The sequence below is a fragment of the Drosophila obscura genome, unplaced genomic scaffold (genome assembly GCF_018151105.1).
Source record: "Drosophila obscura isolate BZ-5 IFL unplaced genomic scaffold, ASM1815110v1 contig_179, whole genome shotgun sequence".
Taxonomy (NCBI): Eukaryota; Metazoa; Arthropoda; class Insecta; order Diptera; family Drosophilidae; genus Drosophila; species Drosophila obscura.
The window spans coordinates 80,512-100,126 of record NW_024542766.1 but is presented as its reverse complement, the minus strand read 5'-3'; the positions used below and the strand labels follow the sequence as shown (position 1 = coordinate 100,126).

At 38.2% G+C, this 19,615-nt stretch overlaps 2 protein-coding genes across 8 annotated transcripts in view; one reads left to right on the top strand and one right to left on the bottom strand.

The window, feature by feature from the left end:
• LOC111074172 overlaps nt 1–11,936 on the top strand; it is a 48,673-nt gene extending 36,737 nt beyond the window's left edge. For 3 of the 4 annotated variants that reach the window (XM_041592281.1, XM_022366866.2, XM_041592283.1), the window contains 5 exons: nt 2,198–2,342; nt 4,729–4,988; nt 6,913–7,044; nt 7,623–7,761; nt 9,843–11,936. In XM_041592281.1, the coding sequence (XP_041448215.1) occupies nt 2,198–2,342; nt 4,729–4,988; nt 6,913–7,044; nt 7,623–7,761; nt 9,843–10,433 (1,267 nt within the window). In that variant the 3' untranslated portion in view covers nt 10,434–11,936. Of the gene's footprint in view, nt 1–2,197; nt 2,343–4,728; nt 4,989–6,912; nt 7,045–7,098; nt 7,133–7,622; nt 7,762–9,842 lie in introns of those variants that run through there. The other variant, XM_041592282.1, reaches the window with a different exon arrangement.
• LOC111074169 overlaps nt 1–19,615 on the bottom strand; it is an 80,021-nt gene that overhangs the window by 41,696 nt on the left and 18,710 nt on the right. For all 4 annotated transcript variants that reach the window (XM_022366862.2, XM_022366857.2, XM_022366858.2 and 1 more), the window contains 4 exons: nt 18,405–19,315; nt 12,413–12,520; nt 11,655–11,746; nt 10,627–10,856 (listed from right to left, as the gene is read on the bottom strand). In XM_022366862.2, the coding sequence (XP_022222554.1) occupies nt 10,627–10,856; nt 11,655–11,746; nt 12,413–12,520; nt 18,405–19,159 (1,185 nt within the window). In that variant the 5' untranslated portion in view covers nt 19,160–19,315. The remainder of the gene's footprint in view (nt 1–10,626; nt 10,857–11,654; nt 11,747–12,412; nt 12,521–18,404; nt 19,316–19,615) is intronic.

Below are 19,615 nucleotides of genomic sequence, written 5' to 3'. Positions count from 1 at the left end.
AAATCTGTTTCAACAGTGGGCACAACATAAGCTTAGGGAAGCACACGCCCCGTAACAGCAACAGCAGCAAGAGCAATAAATTAAGCTCAGCCACAGAATTCGCCGGAAGTTGCGTGAAATGAATGTGTGTCGGCAATTGTGTTAATTGCACAAAATAAATTGTTAAAATAATAATACACAATGTGGTATACTCATTTGAGCCTGACATCTATATGTGCCTAGCAGACATACATGCATACATATATAAATGCTATATGCAAGTGTATCTGTATAATTAAGTGCCGTGGTTTAGGCTTGTGCTCTATTGTTAGCCAGCTCCCACCCAAAGAGCCTATGACTATCAACAGCTTTATCATAATAATAGGTACACATAATGACTTCTTGCAGATTGCGTATGCCTATTCCGAGCATGCAATCAACATGAATTTCTTATGGTCATTCTTTGACCATAAGACAACGCCATTGTTGGCGTGCACTGAATTCAATAATTGTGTCACATGGCGCGTGCAAAAAGAGGCTTGATCAGACCGTAGGGTTAGCGAAGTTCATTTGTCAGCTACTCATTGATAACACTACTCGACAAAATCGAACTTTTTTTCCTTAGGGAACCAAACCGACTCTTTCTGATAGATTTGAGGCTTTACAAAAAATCGTAAAAAAAATCGTGTTTGGTAGTGAAATAGAAAAAGTGGCTAAGAGCGAAATTTCTCTTGAGAAAATATTCATTCGAGTAAAATATTTCTAACTAATTAAGTGATTAAGCTAACTGAGGTTTCTCCAGTTCCAGTATAAATTTTTAATTAGACCTTACATTTTGCAGAATGTTGGTACATATGTATGTATGTATGTTATTTTTATTAGGCAAATAAAATATGTACCTAAATTCTTTCTAGATTGCACACACCTTTCTTTTAAAGCATAAATATTTTCCACACCGAACCCTTCTCTTCTGGTTGCATGATGAATTATCAGAATATTCGGCTTATACTTATATTTATACTATGCGAAGTCCTTTATTGAATCTAAACAATCTTAAATCAGAACCAATAGTGACTTATGTTTTAGCACTATTTAGTTCTATGTACTACTCATTGACACAGAAAGAGGGACGAGAAGCTCGTTCCATTTTACCACATGGTAACAGCATTATTTTTAAAACGTTTTAACACGCAATCCTAAACCAGTTTAAGCAGTTCAAGCTCTCATGCGCCCTCATTTGCATGACTTTCAATATACGAATTTCAACCATTAACAATTTGTTGGATAAATGTACAATATTCCTAGCCAAATGTTTGGACCATAATTGAGCGTAAATTGCCGCCACATAACAAAGTTGTTTTTTGAATAAAAATTTAAATACTTATACATCTCAAACTCTAGCATTCATAAAATAAAACTCACACCTACGACGACCCAGCAAAGCAAAGTTGCCATTAATCAAGAAAAGTTGTTCCAAGGTAAAGAATATACGAATGAATCAAAGCCGAGAAAGGCGTGGCACAGCTTACAATACCCTTCTGTGTTTTTGGTTTAGTACACGCGTGATTCTCACGCGAGTCAGTACATAATATATATATAAAATATATTTTTTATAAGAGACAACAAATGGACTCCGTTGTTAAGACTATAGGCAAATAGCTATAAAATCGGAACATCTTTTTCTGAATCAAAAGAATCGTCGTAAGAATATGCCCCCAGTTAGGGTATTAAAACTCGTCGCAAAGTTTGCTAACATTTTTCGCGATTAAATGACTGTGACTCCTGACTCGACGAGTCCTGGGCGACCAACTTGGTTGGCGGAAGTGATAACAAAGCCGCTGACACTTGACAAACTTGCGCGAATGTCAAAAAATCTTCGCGGATTGAGAAAAAGTATAAAAAGCCAGCGTCACCTGGGAACAGAGAAACGCTCTGATCTCCCGCTGACCCTGCCTGGATAAGGCAGATAAGCAGTGTCAGCGACAGTCATCGGTTGTTGGCCAAACATTCATCTTAATGTGACTTAATTTGCAGCTACCGCCTACACACCACCCCAGCACAAATCCAACAATATACAACGGATGTAGCATTTAGTGGGAGGGTGGACATTTGTCATTTGCCTTCTGTTGTATTTTTAATTAATTTTCATAATACTTTTTTACTTTTTCGTTTGCCAATTTAGAGTTGATTTTTCAATAATTTATCTTTCAATTCACAGAGGCAATGTGCGCGCCTTGTGGATGGGCGTTCTGTGGGCGTTAACATCTGGCACTGGCGTGGCCGTGGCCTTGCTGCAGGGCTCTGCTGGCCCGTTGATTGGTGTTGCCATTTCGGCCTCTCTGTTGCCCCCCGTTGTCAATTGCGTGAGTACCTACTTTTATGTATGTATGTATTTACGAACAAGTGCAAAATGTAATATTTGTCTGAAGTATGCTTAATTGGTAAGCCGATACCTGATTTTAACAAAAGACACATCCAGAATACATATAAAGGAAAATAAATATTGTGATGGAGAATCCCACTTATTGAAGAGATTTCCCGTAACCTTGAATTGCCTTTTTTGTAGAAATTTGTCTCATTAGTAAGCTTTTACCAAAAACATCGATAACACTACTCGCAGAACTTTTTCCTGGATCCAAACCGACTCTTCTGATGATATGGGGTTTAAAATTTTTTAATATGGTTTTTGGCTTATTCTGATTTTTTTTTAGGTTCCGGGGGGGCAGGGGGGGCCAGGCGGGGGCCGAAGGACAAAGCAAACGACGGGTTACATTGGTACCTGATCGCGTCCTTTGTTCCATTGGCAGGGGCCGCCGCCCAGGGTTCGGGTAGGCAGGCGGCAAGGCATTGCTTTCGTATCCGACGGGGCTCTGCCCGGTTCGGGCCATTAAGTCGCTACACCATTCTAGCCCCAACTTTAGAAGACGTTTTGTTCCTTGGAAAATCGTGTTGACTGTGTAATCTGTGAAAGGACTGCGCAGTTGATAATTTCAGTACGTGAACAGATGGCAGTAATATATTTCCGGGAAATATTTGTATCAGGCTTAAAATTTAAAAGCGCTTCTAGATACCATTTATACATTATTATTCTGATAACATCATTCTAATCGAACTTCAAAAGCATTCAGTTCAAATGAAAAAATCACGAATAGTTATTTCCAAACAATTTACAAAATACTGCTATGGGACTCAAGCTAACTCAAGCATCCAGGTTCATACCTGCAATTCAAGTGCTGCAATAATTCATAAACCCCGTAGAAACTGCAGTGTTGTTGCAAGCTAAGGTCAGATATGTTGACATAACCGACCTAAAGGCCAGCCAAAGATTGGTATAGGAAAATTCAAGCGAGAACAGAATAAGTTTGGCCATTTAATTTTATGTTGAACCCTTGAAGTGAACCTCGCCATAAATTAGGCCGTAACACAATTTGCTGATTAATCTGAAGTGCATTGCCCAAAAACTTTTCCCCATAAATCTGCCCGGTCACAGGAGTTTGAGCAGAAAGCGCTCGGGACCAGTTCTCAGCTATTTTCCTACTTTGTGTGACGTAACCGCAACGAGTGCATAAATTTTGACCCAATTTTCAAGTGTAAATTGTGAAACCGGACCAAGAAGAAGTCTGTTTTCCAACTGAAAGCGGATGTTGCGTAAAATTATAAAGCGAGCACACACACTGCAAACGAGACAGCAGAAGGCTCCAAAGGGAAACGCATACAAAAACTTGCACATAGCAAACGGCAGAGCAAGTGCCACACAAACAAACAAACTATCCAGCAACGCCGCTTGCTGACATTTATCAATGCTGACAGAAAGACAAAGGCGCGACTGGAAGGCGTAGGCCACAAGCATGACAAAATGATGCAAAAGGCAAATTATGGACACTGGGTAATGGCTAATGGAGGCAAGAGACGCAGCCAGCGCAGAGAGGAAGCTTCGACTGAACTTTAACCGGCTAAAACAATGGCGCTGAAATCGCTTAATCATAGCGGCCACTGGAGCAAGTGTGCATGTACCGTTTTTCCACATACATATTTCCATTTTTCAGTCAACTTACATGAGTCTGGGCTGCATAAGTCAGTGGCTCGCACTGAAACTGAAGTGCTACCTGTCGTTGTTTCTTTAATCCATGTTATTTTTTTTTTTGTTTATTCAGCACAGTAAAAAAAACGTGTTACAATTAATTTCTATTTAATGCAATTGCTGATAATTTAAACAAAATCGCGCTTCATGACTCATGTACGTCAAATCCAAACACTCAATAATTTACAGAGCAATGGTCAAAAATTCTTATAATAACGAAAATAGAAAGTAAATCGAGAAATAGCTATGAGCTCGCAGACAATCGTAATCACAAACACACACCCGTACATATACAGGAGGCACGCACTTCCGGACTTGCTGAGCTGTGTGCTGAGTCATTATAATTTATAATAGCAAAGAAGAGAAACAAAAAAGCAAAAACGAAGAAAACAGGAGAATAAAAGGACGAGCAGAAAATGCGACAATGATATTTTATCTGTGAGTTTGTATGTCTCCCACACACACTGAAAAGTTATAACAATTCAAGGCCGACAGGCACACTACTTTGTATGCCAGAGGCGCACACCCCTTCCAATGCCCATTCGGAACTAAGCACGCGGCGACCTTATGACCTCGAAAGCAGACGCGCCAGTCCACATGTGACCGACCATCAGAGCAGCAGTCACACTCTTGCTCATCTGTCTGACTTTCTTCTCTTTGCTTTGCAGGGTCTATTTTGGTCACTGGCCTGCATTTGGCTTATATATCCAGAGAAGCGTATACCGCACTTGAAAAACGAGGCAATGAACTCAACCAGCTCGTATCCCTTCATCTACACGAGCTACTTGCCTACGGAATTTCTGATCAATGGCATTGTGTCCGCTTGTCTGACTATTGTGAATGTGATTTGCATATTTATCACCGCAATAATTGTTTTGAAGATAAAAGAAGTATCGGCGCCATATACTGCTAGTCCGGACTTAAAGCGGTGAGTAAATTCGTAGTTCAATTAGATAATACATAATATACTTTTTACGATCAAATGAAAAATTTGTTCAGCGAAAATTTATATACTTGTACACAATCCTTAACAATGACATTGACTTTGATTTAATTAGGTCTAAGTTGATAAATCTGTTTGTTTATTGGTTTGCTAAATCTTAGATTAAACCAATACCAAGGTTTCAAGTCCACAATGGGTAAACACATTTTCCACAACGACACATGTGTGCTCCGCCCAAACTAGCTAGGGAAATTAACTTATATTGTCTGACACTTGACCAGGCTGCACATTTAGATCAGTAAAATGCTATGGCTCAACAGAGTATCGGAAAAACGATTCATATTCGTACATTCCGACACAGTCAGTCGGTATACAAGTATTTTGGGGTTATATTGTTGTTGGCGCATTTTGAGAAAAAATTTATTCCAGTTTGGAAAGCCTTTTTGGGAAAACGATTTGATAGAAACGTCTTCTGAATTGTATCCAACACTCACAGAAAATAATATTAGCTTGCGCATTGCTTGTTTGCGATGTTTAGCTTGCAAGTGCTTCGTCCAAAATATGATGTATCGCATAATTAACTTACTTATTTCATGTTTTTTCCCCAGTTGCCGAGTGGTCAAGGCAATCTTAAAGAAAATAAATACCCTCAATTGCCAGCTGATATGACAAATGGGAAGCCAAGCTTCAGTCTTAGTCTGCGTCAGTGTGTCGAGGCCCCTTTGTCAGTCCAGATGTGTAGCTCGCTGGGACGACCTTTAATTTTCGAAAGTGGCGCAGTAAATAACTTTAAGAGAAAGCTTAAAATTTGTCTATCCCAGTCGCCAACATACTTTTGCTACCATAAACTGACCGCGAAGGAGTGTACCATTTTATTTTATGTTTTTTTTTTCCATTGCACATACGTACATACATACATACATATGTACAATGTGCAAAAACATTTTTTCGTCTATTTCAACGATTATTTAAGCACGCATACGTTCTCTAGCCACGTTTCGGGTTGTTTGTCTAGCTTTTCAAAATTTTGTATGCTGAATTCATACTCTTGCAAAGTATTTATTTTGACCAGAAGTTTGCGAGTACCAGTACAATATTGGCCATATCGACTATTGTGAACGATATTTACAATTGTACACTGGTGGAGTAGGTCGAAATCAGATTGCTATATAATCTAGCTCTCATAGTATCTATTGGCCAGAACGTACATTTGTGTAAATTTGCTAGAGCTATCCGTTCCCGATTGTTTTGTCTGTTTGTTTTTCTGCACTTTTTCCTGTGCGAAGAGTCCAATACTCGCATGCAGTGGCGACCCTGTTCTGCGACTGCGACCCTCTTCAAATAAAAGGAAGCGATATTGAAGGCCAGTCTAAGTGGGAGAGTGGGGAGAACTGTGAGTTTAAGGGCCGCTTAGCATACGCCAGGCCATGCCAGGCGGTTTAGTTTTCGTTCCGCAGACTGTTGCATTACGCATAAAATGCATGATTTCATATTTATTTGTTGTTATTCAGTATGCACGGCTTTGGCGAATTTATTTTGTTTTCATTTGTGGGGGTTTCTTTTGACAGCGGTTTATGGTTTCAAATTTTGTTTCTCTTGCAATTCAAAATGATTTTTATTAGGTTTGTGTCCGACAGATGCTTATGCTGACACAACTAGAGAAAGTTGCTGCTAAGAAGCGTCACGACAATAGTCTGAAGGATGTTTCATATAATAATCAAAATTCAGATGAGTTGAACTGAAGCAAAAGTTTTTTTAGAAAGTTATCGAAAATATTATTTAAAAGATGGGGCACAAAATAATATTTCAAGGAATTAAATTATCTTTGTTACCTTAATATTAATACACCACACAGCTATAATCTATAATATCATTTAGCTATTTTTTTTTTAATTTTTAATTACAACAGCTTTTGGGAAACCGATCTTCGCACCGTGCGCAAGACAAATCGCTCAACATTGCGAAATTCCACCGCTCGTACTCGTGGCAGTATCGCAGGGACAGGAATAGGAACTGTCAGGGGGATGGACAAGCTATTTGGGTGAGTGGTAAACATAGATAAGAGAAAACTCCTTTGCAAGATGCCTCTTAGTAGATTTTTATGTGTCGCTTAGAATTGCTTTCTGTATGTTTACGAGGGTATAAATTGGTAAACTCATGCAGTATGTCCTGCGGCAAGGAAATTTACTTCACACATTTTTCATGGAAAAAAATTTGACAAGGTAAATAACAAAAGTATTTATGTCAGGGCAAGGGAATCTGAAAAAGGTGAACGAGAAAAGTGGTACATCTATAGAAAATTTGTTATCGCTTAATTGAAATCATTTTCAAGTATTTATGGTGTTCCTGAGCTATGGAAAAGGTAAGAAATGGTCGTAAAATAGGTTATTAGTTAACTCAATAACACATTTAGATCAATGTGTAATTTAAGTAATTTTTTTACACTTTATAAACAACTAATTATCTTTAAATTAAGAACAAAATGACGACATTTCCTTACTAAAAAAAATACAAATAAGTATAAAGTTCATGTTTTTTCAGAAAAATTAATTAATCTTTGATAGAACGCTTCTATATCCGCATTGTTTCACTTGTGACCGTCCTTCTCCTTGTCCTCAGGAGCGGCCACTATCAAGGATTGGAAGAACGCGATGTCCAAATGGATAATGCCCTAGAGCGTGCCTTGGCTCAGGCCGAGAACGATGCTACCTTTAAAAAGGTCAAGCGGATGAGTTATTCGAGCAATGCGGCTGGTGAGGTGAGTTACTTTGATCTGTTTTAAACTCATTAAAAATGATTTGAATAGAGTTTCTATATGGGTTATCTACTCAAAGTAAATTTAAGAAATGTGCAATTTAATCTTAATATAAAAGTATATACAAATGTAAAAGTATTCTGCATGTCCTTGTCGTTGGCGGTTTAGCCACGACCAGACACTGTCGTAGTTTCAGCTGCTAGATAAGTTCGCAAATGGCGAATGATAATCATTTCCTCGCAAATGTGATCTTTAATATTAAATTTCAATTTGATTGATACAAACTCGTTTAAAACATTTTTAGAAGTTGAGCAAAATGGCGAAGCAGTTAACGACTTCCTTTTCCAATCTATTAGCATTTAGTTCACTGTTATGTTATACGTTGGGACTATTTAACACAAACCTATATATTTATAATTTTTTCATCAATGGCTCGATTGTCAAATTTCTTGTTAAAGTAATAGATATAATAATATTGATTCAGTTAAACATTTTTTGCTTGCCATCTATAAATATATGCAAATAAAAACGTCAAGGCAACCTGTTTATGTTTGTCCACGTCTTGCCTCATAGAAAAATATTGTCCGTAAAGTAGTCGCTTAATTTTTTGTTCCTAATGAATTTGATGAAATTTTACTTAGTTAAGATATTTTTGACTCAGACTTCTTCAATCCTATGAAAGACAAGAGGTCCTCTGACAGGAAGCTAAATGCTGCTAAAAGCTTAACTACTGTCAATTATTTGGTGAATTCAAATATAATGAACAGAGTCCAGAAAAAGTTGTCACCCATACACTTAAATAAAATAGAGAGTCAGGAAGAGCAAACGACTATGGAATTACAGATCTAATCTTAAGCGTTTAATTTGTCTTCACTTTATCGTATGAACCATTTTAATCCGCTAATGATTGGAAAGTGTACATTCCACAAGCCCGAATCCATAATTATAGGGCCAGTTAGTTGTTGCTATGCTTAGAAAAACTTTCTTAATTTCCTGTTTGAGGAATAGGCGTGCAAGGCGCTTCAATTAAAACTCGCCGGCAAGAAGCGTTCAAAAGCCATCCAAACGTCGATTGCTACAAATCAACTTCTACATAAAATTATTTTGGAGCAAGCGGATACAATTCAAAAGAGAAAGATGAGTAGATGGAGCTTTAGGTAGGATGGTACTTGAGCGGCAGACTGACATGCTCTAAATATTTAGAGAGGCAGACTACAAAATACCCGAGCGAAATGCAAAACCAACTTGCGAAGTGTACGACAACGCCCTCGAAAGCCACCCTCTCGACAGCTTGTAATCAGTTTAAAGTGAGTCCCGGCCACTAAAACTCAATTAACCCCATTTGAATGGAGCACGAGGCAATTGAAAAAACACAGAAACATAAAGCAAAAACGAAAATGAAAACGAATAACGAAACGAAGAGTGAGCAAATCAAGGCAAAAGATTAAAAACGGAAATGGTTGGCCATTGAGTATGCCACGGGAAGAGGGTCCTGGCGCGGCGGGGCATAGGAGAAGTGAGGGCTAAAGGTTGGCAGCATTTTTCACTTAAAACCTCATTGATACTCAATTACCAGGTCGGCACTCTGCTCCAGCTTGGACATAACAAACGGCGGATGCGAAACTCAGGAAAACGGAAGCACTTTGCAACGGAAATGAAACATCAATTAAAGTCGCACACCGAGCAGCTCGAAGCGGGCGCCATCGAAAGAAGAGTTGTGGCGCCCTGACAGACCTGCCAGCATTCGCTTTCGAAAATATATTGCTTTTCTTCCATTGCAAGTACGTCTGGTGGCATAAAAGAGGGAGAAAAATCACTATTTTGTATGCTCGTACGCTTGTTCAATTGCCACAAGGCCTAAGGGCATAATTCGTTAGTTTTTATTGCTTAATTGTAATTTCTCATACCAGAAAGTTTAATTGGTTACATTGAAATATTATTGATCCTAAAAACTACTTATTGAAGTAGTTTTAAAACAAGTAAAAACTCTGTGCAATCAAATTAAAATTTAAGTAAGCCTAAGAGCTATTGTAAGTTCATACATACATACATATGTACATATATCTGTTTTGTGGTGTTTATAGCTCACGGAACGTCTGGCAAAGATAGCCGGCCTCAACAGACTCAAAGCAGATGGCGACCCCGTGCAAACGAATTCAAGCAGCTTGGCTGGAAGCCGAATGAATTCAATCCCCAACTCTCAGCTAAACGTCGATCTGAAGGCCCTAGATAAGCTCGTGAGTAGTCTGCTAGAGCAACATTCTTCTGGAAGTAAGTCTGCGCAGACTGGCACCCGCACTCCACCCCTGCAGCGGATGGCTTCCAAAAAGTTGAATCGCTGGCGTCCTTTATCTCGATCGGCACACAACTATACACGTGGTGAAGGTAGCGATAATATTGGAGGGAGTTTCACGCAGCTGTTGGAGCGCAGCGAACCGCAGTCAACTTTGGCACAGCACGCACCCAACATGCCGACAATAATGGAGAGCAGCGCTGGAAGCCCAACTCAAAACAATGCGCAGCAGCAGTCCTCCCACCACCCATGGACCTCTTCGCTGGATGGTACACCAGGAGCAGTGCGTAACGTTCTCCACAATATCAGTCAGGCTGCCTCTGCTGCTACTAGGCGAGAGGACGAAGATCAACTGAATTTGACAAATAATTATATGGGATAAGTTATCTGAAACTATGTATTCAAAAAGAAGCTCATATGCATTCGACTGGACATACATATGTATTTTCATGTACTCACGCAAACTTCTAGGCCCAATTGATAAAAATTTGTGTGTAAGAGTAAGGCTTGATTTTTGCTTAAACTTAACTTAAGCTATGCACATATATACATAAACATATTTGCAATATTCTCACCTGTCTTTCCATAACACCCGACAGCTGCTCCCTCTCAGCATGTCGATAATATCCTGTTAGATTTGCACCAAGTCGCATGGTCACTTCGTAACGAGTTTTCCCGCTGCGTGCTGAATTGGGATTACTTCTCAGAACCGAGTAGCTCTGACTGGAACTAACAGTAGCTTCGTTGTAATTGTCAAAGTTGCAGCCATTGTGACAATCGAGGGAGCTCGCATTAATAGTGCATCCTAAAAAGAATATATATCACATACATAAGTACGAACAATCTGTGTCGCACAAGAATAAGAATGATATGAGGGGCAGTAGAACCTGTATAAAAGTCATAACGTCAGGTGAATATGAATTAGAAGAATGTTTCAAGAGTGCACTTGGATACTATTGCTTCTGCCCATTCCTGTTACTCCACTAAAATCGCCCCACTCTGTACCGGGAAAAAGACGCGAGGTTCGAAATCGATTAAATATAATTTTTTCATCTGCAGAAACCTCCAGGTTTTGCCTTTTTACAAGAAAATATTCCAGGTTTTCTAGAATGCTAATTTAGTTATTATTCACGATATCTCAAATTTGGCAATTACCGATGAAGACTCCCGTCTACTCTTTAGCTCCACTAAAGGATCCCTCCAGTGATAACCTGATGTTTTGCATGGCATTCCTTGCTTCTCTTTTAATGCTTTCAGTTGCAGTTGGTATAAATTGTTATTATGTTTGCACGCACTTTTCGATTAGATGGTTCGAGAGGGCTTCTAGAGGGAGAGCGACGAAGCCACCCTCCGCTTGAATGTCTTTTTATTATTTTTTGTATGTGCATAGTATTGCCACCTCAGCTGGCATCGAGTGCATTCTTAATGATAATGATTTCCCTAATTAAATTTTCTCTTTAACAACTTTTCCCTTTGTCATGCACTGTACCTCTTTCACTCGTACATATGTATGTATGTATGTACTTCGCGGAGGAAGCGACACTTTTCTGCACTGGCGCCTATTATGTTTATATCTCACGTTTAGATTTATTATTGCACTTACCCTGCGTGGTCCTCTTTATTTCGGGTATTTCACATTTAGTTCCTTTGTACCCCACTGGACAGTGGCAAGTTATGGCCGCATCACCAATGTGCCTGAAAATTACGATAAAAAAAACCGGCTTATACATATGTAAGTGAAAATATACCCTTTATACATATGTACATATGGGCCTTAAGTAATTAAATTTGATATCGGTACTACCTATTAGGTATGTACTTATATACACACATATACATATGTGTGTATGTATGCCTTCTTATTGCAGTCCATTCAATAAATAAAAACAAACAAAATCAAATCGTCTCTCTTCTTTACTGTAACTGTGAAAAAAGTTCAGTGCACAAAAGAACTGAAATGAGAGCAAAGCAAAGGGTGGAATGCGTGTCAGCTCATGTCCCTCTCTGAGAGCGCGCACCGATCGACTCTCCCAGTTTCGCTGAGGTTCTCAACAACACTGTCTGCTTGCGGCGTACATACTTTGAAACGGAGCGACAGAACTAAGAATTGAAAACTCGAAATCAGTTGTTTGATCTCGCGCAGACAAAGTTTTACAAAGAATTAGCCTGTCAACAACATAAAATAAAGCTGCAAGTGATGCTAATATGTACATATATGCATATAGACTTTTACATAAGTATGTATGTAGTTATTTTTGATTGATTCTATTGCGTTGCTAATATATAGCTGGCAGAAAAATGTAACTTAAATATGCTTGTATGTAGGAGTGTACGTGTAGAAAAATCGTTACATATACTTACTTGCACGTTCCACCGTTTTGGCACACGTTAGTATGGCTGTCTTTGCATAACGGACCATGTCCACAATCGCTGCCACTGAAGCCTGGAAAACAGGCGCAACCATACGAACTGCAAATATATATTAAAACGGGGGATGTGAGCACGGTTCGAGTTCTATTTGTGATCGCATCGCGTGTGTTGTTTGTTTGAAACTGTAAAGTTGGCACCCTCTGGTCAGACCCCACAAGTTGTCAGCCCAACGCTCACATTTATTTACATATCTCTGAGATTGCACCTTGACACAACCGATGAGCTTGTGACTAGATTGTGACTCATAAAAGTTTTATTGGATTTTTTTGATGAAGGAATTTTACAAGGTACGTGCCTAAGCTGAATTTATAGTTATTTCAAAATCATCTTCAAAACAAATCAAACACTACAGACAATATTTTAAATATATAATATTTAGACCAAAGCAAATTCAAATACTCAAATCGTCGCCTTGAATATTTTTACCATTTCAAATAACAAATATTTATTTATCTCTCTAAAACTATTGGCATTTAATCAACTCAAATTTTGTTTTCTAAAAATCCATATAAATTTAATCATTTGAGTTCCTTGACAGGCATCTCGTTGTTGTCCTCTGGTGGTTAAACTAAATTCGAACTTAACGAGAAAATCATTCTAATTGGTCGAAACATTAAAAAACGTGGCGAAAACGACATACATTTTTTGGACGCTTAGCCAGAAAAAAAATCGAACGGCTTGTTGTCCAGAGAACAAAAAACTTTGAGAAAAATGTTCATGTCACATAAGTTTTACTTCTATTCGAAAATTTATTTTTTCATTCTAAATTTTGAGTTGGGTGAGTTGGCCGTAATTATTTTAAATATTTTGGTTTATAAAGAGTCCCGTTCAACCAAAATGCATACATATAATGCTTTTTACATTTTTATCTCGCTAACTATGTTAATATAAAAAAAAAACACTTCGTATTCTCGGAATGAAGTCATTTATCATTTGTGCAAATGGAAATGTATTGCTTGGAAGTCCGCCATATCTAATATTTACCTAATATTCTGGCATTGTTCTTATGTATAGAATGTGAAGGCTTGTACGCTTTGGTTGCTATTGTATTGCGGAAATTAATTATTGCCTCTATGTTCGGACATCTGCGCAGCTTACAAGTCCATGCAACCTACTGCTCGCCATCTCTTCTATTGCTTGTTATGCCCTCTGTGACGGAAACGTTTTTTTTTCTACTTAAACTTCACATGACTGGGCTTTAAGCTTGTTTTATACTGTTGAATAAGTAGTATTTTTGCTATTTCACATGCATCTCGAATCTGTTTAACAGAATGCTGTATTTTTAAATTCATCGACAGGCGTTCGTAAGAATAAACTAGCCGGGAAAATAACGAATTCCCTCCTGCTTTGAAGCTAAACCTTCTTCGTTTCATTGAAACAGGCTTTGCATTTTTTACGAATCATTGAAAATCACCTGCAGCTGGCTTTATTCGAGTGCTCGCCAGTATCTCTAGAATTTTTTTTTCGTTCGTAATTCTGTATATTTTGCGACATGTGCACCCCAAAGTTTTTTTCTCACACAAAATATTTGGCACACAGCGTTTTATTTTTAAGGGTCTGCGGGTCTTTTGTTTAAAATAAAAATTAAAAGTACAGTTCATACGGCAGATGTAGCACTTTTTTTGGTAGAAGGGAACAGGGATTTTCATGGTTCTCCGAGAGAAGGCATTGTTTTGACTGCATGCGAAATCGATTTGAACTGCGCATTTTAAATTCATTCAAATTTGAAAAGCCGAACAATTAAATTCGCTTGCCAAAAATCTGCGACTATTTTATAGGACTCCACTCGAAAACTGCTAACAAAGCATACATATGCTAAACTGCTTTTGGCTAACCCAAAAATCACACATATGGCTTCCGTGGATACTTTGCCATATCCTTCGCTAACATTTCTTTCTCGCATCGATAAAGAAGTATAAACAGTTGATCGAAAGTGCTATGCAGGAGTGGATAAGTCTGTTATGGGTTACTTAGTTGGAAGCAGAAAACAAAATTTTATAAGGTTTTTTGACAAAAAGCCAAAGCGCAAGTACTGATGAAAATATGGAAAGCAAAAATCATAAAGTTGTGCTATACATATATACATATGGTAAGATCCGCTTGAATTAGTGTATGAGTATGTATGCTGGTCTAGGCACCTGACGATAAAATAAAATGAAATTTCAACAAATTGCTGCCGGCACGTGTGAAGGTTAAAGCAACCGGTTGAAAAAAGTAACGTCTAAACGTTGGCACTTACTTTTGCACCCTTACATATATTACAATAAAATTTAATTTGATGGACAGAAATAGGGATTGTTGAATGGTTTGTGGCGGCAATTTATTCACTCAGCGCTCGTAAAACACATACATAAATACCAAAATATGCAAAATACATATGTACATGTATTGTACGAAACGTACTCACATATAAAAGGGTAAACATACGCACATATGTATATGCAAATATATATATATTTTTTAATGTTTATTCCTTTTTTGTGCAATTCCTAAACCTTTTTTGTTTATTTAATTCCAAATTTTAGTTATGCTTTTGTTTACACTAGTAATTGTATTATCAAGCGAGAATACATATTTGGTTGAAGTTGCAGATTCGCAAATGTATACCAGTTTTGAGACTTTGGCATAAAAGTTAAAACTTTTCTTAGTCAAGTGAGGTGCGTATTCGCGACGAAGTTCGATGTGCCAAGTTAATTCAGGAAAATTAAAAGTTTTTATTAAGCGGAATTTTTTCAGAGATGATCTGACCCTAAAATAAGACCAATGTTCAATAATTGGGACCAAACAAAACTCAGTCTCCGCCATTACTCCATGTGTGCAGTTTCTCGACTTTGGATAAATAACAATGTTTGACATGGCAAACAATGTACGAGGCGCACTCATTCAAATCGGAATGACACTGACAAAGATACCATGTGGCGAGCTGCACATGCAGCGGTCACATCGATGCACTCCACCACCTCTCTCCTTCGCCCTTTCGTGTTCTTAGTCCCGCACTGAACCTGACCTCATTTGATGCTGACATTTTGTTTGCTCAGCAGCAGCTACGTTTTTTGTTATTAAAGCTGTATCAGACGCAGATCCAGAGCCGTAGGCAACGCACATTGATTGCTAAACGTTTACTACTCCTCCCATCCCTTCTGCTGCGGTTTAGGGCACACACAATTTGCCGCTTGAATGTGGCCCAATTCTGAGTCGATGTCATTGCCGTTGGTGCTTCTTCCCCTTGTTTCCCGATAACTGTGCTGGCCTTTTTAAAGGTTGCCAATCAGTTGGATAGGGGTTGTTTTGTACACCCTCGAAATGCTATGGCCCACAATCACAAACCTGCGTCCTTGGCTATAGAGGAAACATCTCGCATCTATTCAACTGAGTTTGTACTTTTTGAATATGTATGTACATATGTATGTACATATATGCGAAACGCAAACGAATATTTGATACTTTTCTACTTCTTGACTATTCTACAGACTTTAAGAAGAAGATGAAATTACTGGATCAGTTCAATATAGAGCTTTTTAATGACCCTCAAAGCGAAAACTTTTTCAATTAAGCGTCTGTTAATGAAAATATAGAGTTGAGGCAAATATCCTCCAAAAAGGGAAAGAAACCCAAATTGAATGCCCAACCAAAATGGCTTAAAACCGAAAAAAGTATTTAAAAATATAAATTGCTTACTGCTCTGTGGAGTTTTGCGGTGAGGTGCAACAGATTTTCATTGCCCAACAAATGGATGAACGCACATTTCAGGCAATACTGATTCAACAAATAAAAGTATTAAAATTCTTGTAGAAATGCAGTCAGTTAGTCGTCATTAAAAGGGAAAGAAAAAACGAAATAAAAAAGGGAATGGCAAGAGCAGACTTCATTCTGGCTAATGGCCAATTGCTTATGCCTTATTGTTTCTGCTTGCCTTTTTTCTGCTGGTAACAGTTTATAGAAAAGCAGTTTTCATGCAACGAAAATTTTCAGCACTACAATGACCAAATTAAAGAAGTGAACGGATATACGAATATTTAGTGCCTTCTGATACTTTAGATTCATAGAAATAAAATAAATTAACTAAATTAAATATTTTAAATTTAAAATCGTTAACGTAATGCTGAATTAATCATGCGACTGTACGTTAGCCATTCGACGGCGCTTTTTAAAAATTCGAGCACGCTTACGAATCATACGCAGAGCTCACGAGATAATCGAAACAGTTAATAAAAAATAGAGGCACGAACAAATTAATAAAGGAAAAAGAATAAAGCATCAAAACTGAATGACACATAAGATTTAGAGACGCGCCTAAATTTGTTCATCATCTACGAGTATTTAACTTGCTCAACAATAGAGATGATGAAAGCTAGAGCCATAGATGAGAATCCAATGCGACGTCGTGCTAAGAACAAATATAAAGTAAAGATTGTGTTGAAGGATTTCAGCTATTCTATTCGTCGCTCTCATCGCCTTCCAAACTCGGATGTTCGTGCTGTTTACAGTTTTACGTAGTGAATTATGAGACCTTTAGTTGGTAATTAAGTTACAGGCTGCTACGTTTCAGGCGTAAAATTTATTTTTGACGAACGGAACAGCGATGAGAGGTCCGAAATACTAACAACTTACAAAGAAAGTTCAGCTGTCACTTTTGTATTAAATTTTCCTTGTAGGAGCTCAACTTGCTTTCATTTTGGCATTGATATTAATATTCAATTAGCTTAGCGAATACACGGTATCTTGGCCCACCAATTAATTCTAGTTATTTTAAGTACTCATGGAAGTGAAGTGGCAAACTTTTTCTTCGTTTTTCACAAATTCCTGACAAAAGATTTTGAAAACTAGCAGCACCATACATATCGCTCCTCCGCAGCAAACAAATTTTGATTTGTTAAATCTCTCGGGTCATTGTTGTACTCAGTGCTATTTCGGTGTTATATGCTCTCGCAATTTGTAATTGTTGTCATTAAACCTTATAATTGTTCCAAAGCGAATCAATTACCTGTGTTACCTATGCGAGATAGTTCCACGTGTCTTTTATGAATCCGTTTCAGCAAGCACCTGTTCAATTAATCAAACAGCAGAACAGTCTGTCCGCGACTTGACTTGAACGGGTACATGTCACACTATACCTCATGATCTCATGCTTACCACTGCACGTCAAGCTCAATTTCAAAGCTTATCCATAAAAACCCCTTTTACCTGCATTTTTTCAGAACAAATGCATCACGCTTTTGCATCACGTCTTTCTTTTGACTATTAACGTGTATTTTCGTTTTTTTAATTTTTGTTTGCTTCTGTTTTTTTTTTTTTAATGTCGACGTCTACGCTGGGGATTTCAGGAGGCTGAAACCCTACTTGGGTTAGTTGGAAAGCCTTGAATCGAACCCGACACAAAAATTCAAAAGCCGAAACAGTTCAGCAACTTTTTCATTAGTTAATTTTCATTGAACACCAAAAGGAAAAAGATTGATGTGCAAGCAGTTAACAGCTTCAATGGCTACCTGTCTGTGATTTTTGTGTGCCATTGGCATTCCTCCATATATTTTATATTTTATATGGTACGTTTCCGGAAATTAACTTTTTCACATAATGAAAGAGCTAATTTCTCTTTACGCTCCTATATAAGTACTATTTACTCATGCCTACACTCTAGCTTACACTCTGCCACTAACCATACAGTATATGTATACTGTATGGTTAGTGACTCTGCTTACACTCTAGAAGATATTTTGAGTGGTGGAGTATGACTTTTAAATGGTTAAATTCTTCTTCTTTAACAATCCTGAAAATTACAAATCATATTTTTCCGAAAAGAAACCAAACAAAAATAATCAAATTAAAAATTCCAATTTATCACACTTATCAGTAAAAGTTTAAATTTAATATAGAATAAATAGTTTATATAATATTATCATAATTTCATCATACTTAAACATACCCAAAGTCAGCGCTGGCATAGCAATCTCCAAGAAAGCGACATTGGAGAGTATTGCACTGCGATTCCTTCACATCATGCTGCACCTCGTATGTTATGTTGAAGCCGTACACATCCAGTAAGCGATCCAGTGCACGTAAATGAGTTCCGTCCAAGGTTTCCATAGTAAACCTTATCTCCAAATACTGACTGTGGAACTGCACCCAGGAGACCTGGGTTACTTCGTCTTCAGTCAGGGTAAAAAGGCGGTGCGCTGGCACCTTGAAGTCATCAGAGTAATACATATACTCGGTGAGCTTGAGACCGCTCAGCACGTAAAGTTGTGTTAGATAGACTACTATAGATATATTTTCCTTCCCCTGAGATGTTGGCAAATCAGAGGCATCGATTATCCATATGCATTCGATTGGCGTGGAGAACCGATGTGGAAAGTTAGGTGTTTGAATGATGCCGTTTCTCGCCTTGAGCAGACCACCGCAGCCGGAACTGCCATATATGGTTCCTGTTAAGCGAGAGGGAGAGCGGTGACCCCCTAAAGCATGGTCACCCGCAAAGGCGTTCATGGAAAAGTTGTGCTTGGCCGCCGAGAAAGTCGGCGGTGGCGGCAGCGGTACGGCGGGCAACGAAAACTTTTGATCCATTCTGTATTGGTCATTCTGTTGATGTTTGTTTTCTATTTTGTCCTGAGGTGCCACTGGCAGCAGCATCACCAGAAATATCGTCGTTGATAGCCTGGCAAGTTTAATCAACAGCGACATTGACTTGGCCTTTTCTATTGCACCTCGTTCAATGTTATTCAGCTATACTTTCGCCTCGCTCAACAAAGCTATCATTTGCCAAGCTATTTAATAAGGACATGCGTGCAAGTTATAGTTTTTCTCAGTAACTCATTGACATCTGCCCCATTTTAACAACTGCAAATAAGAAAAAAAAAAGATCAAGTCAAATTTTAGTTAAACCCATTTGGACAGCTGTCGTTTGCATTTGAATAACTGCCGCTGGATCTTCCCGTTGGTATACCCATCCAACAAAACCATATTCTGTCAGCGTCAAAAAGCAATTTGAAAATCCACTAAAACTGCGGCTTGAAATGGCGTGCAGAAGCTGCCGGAGCACATCAATCATGGCTTCATGGGTGTCGTGAATCGTGGCCGGTCATAAAACAAAAACACAAAATGCTCACTTGCTTGCCCTCTTTTATTTTCTTTTCAACT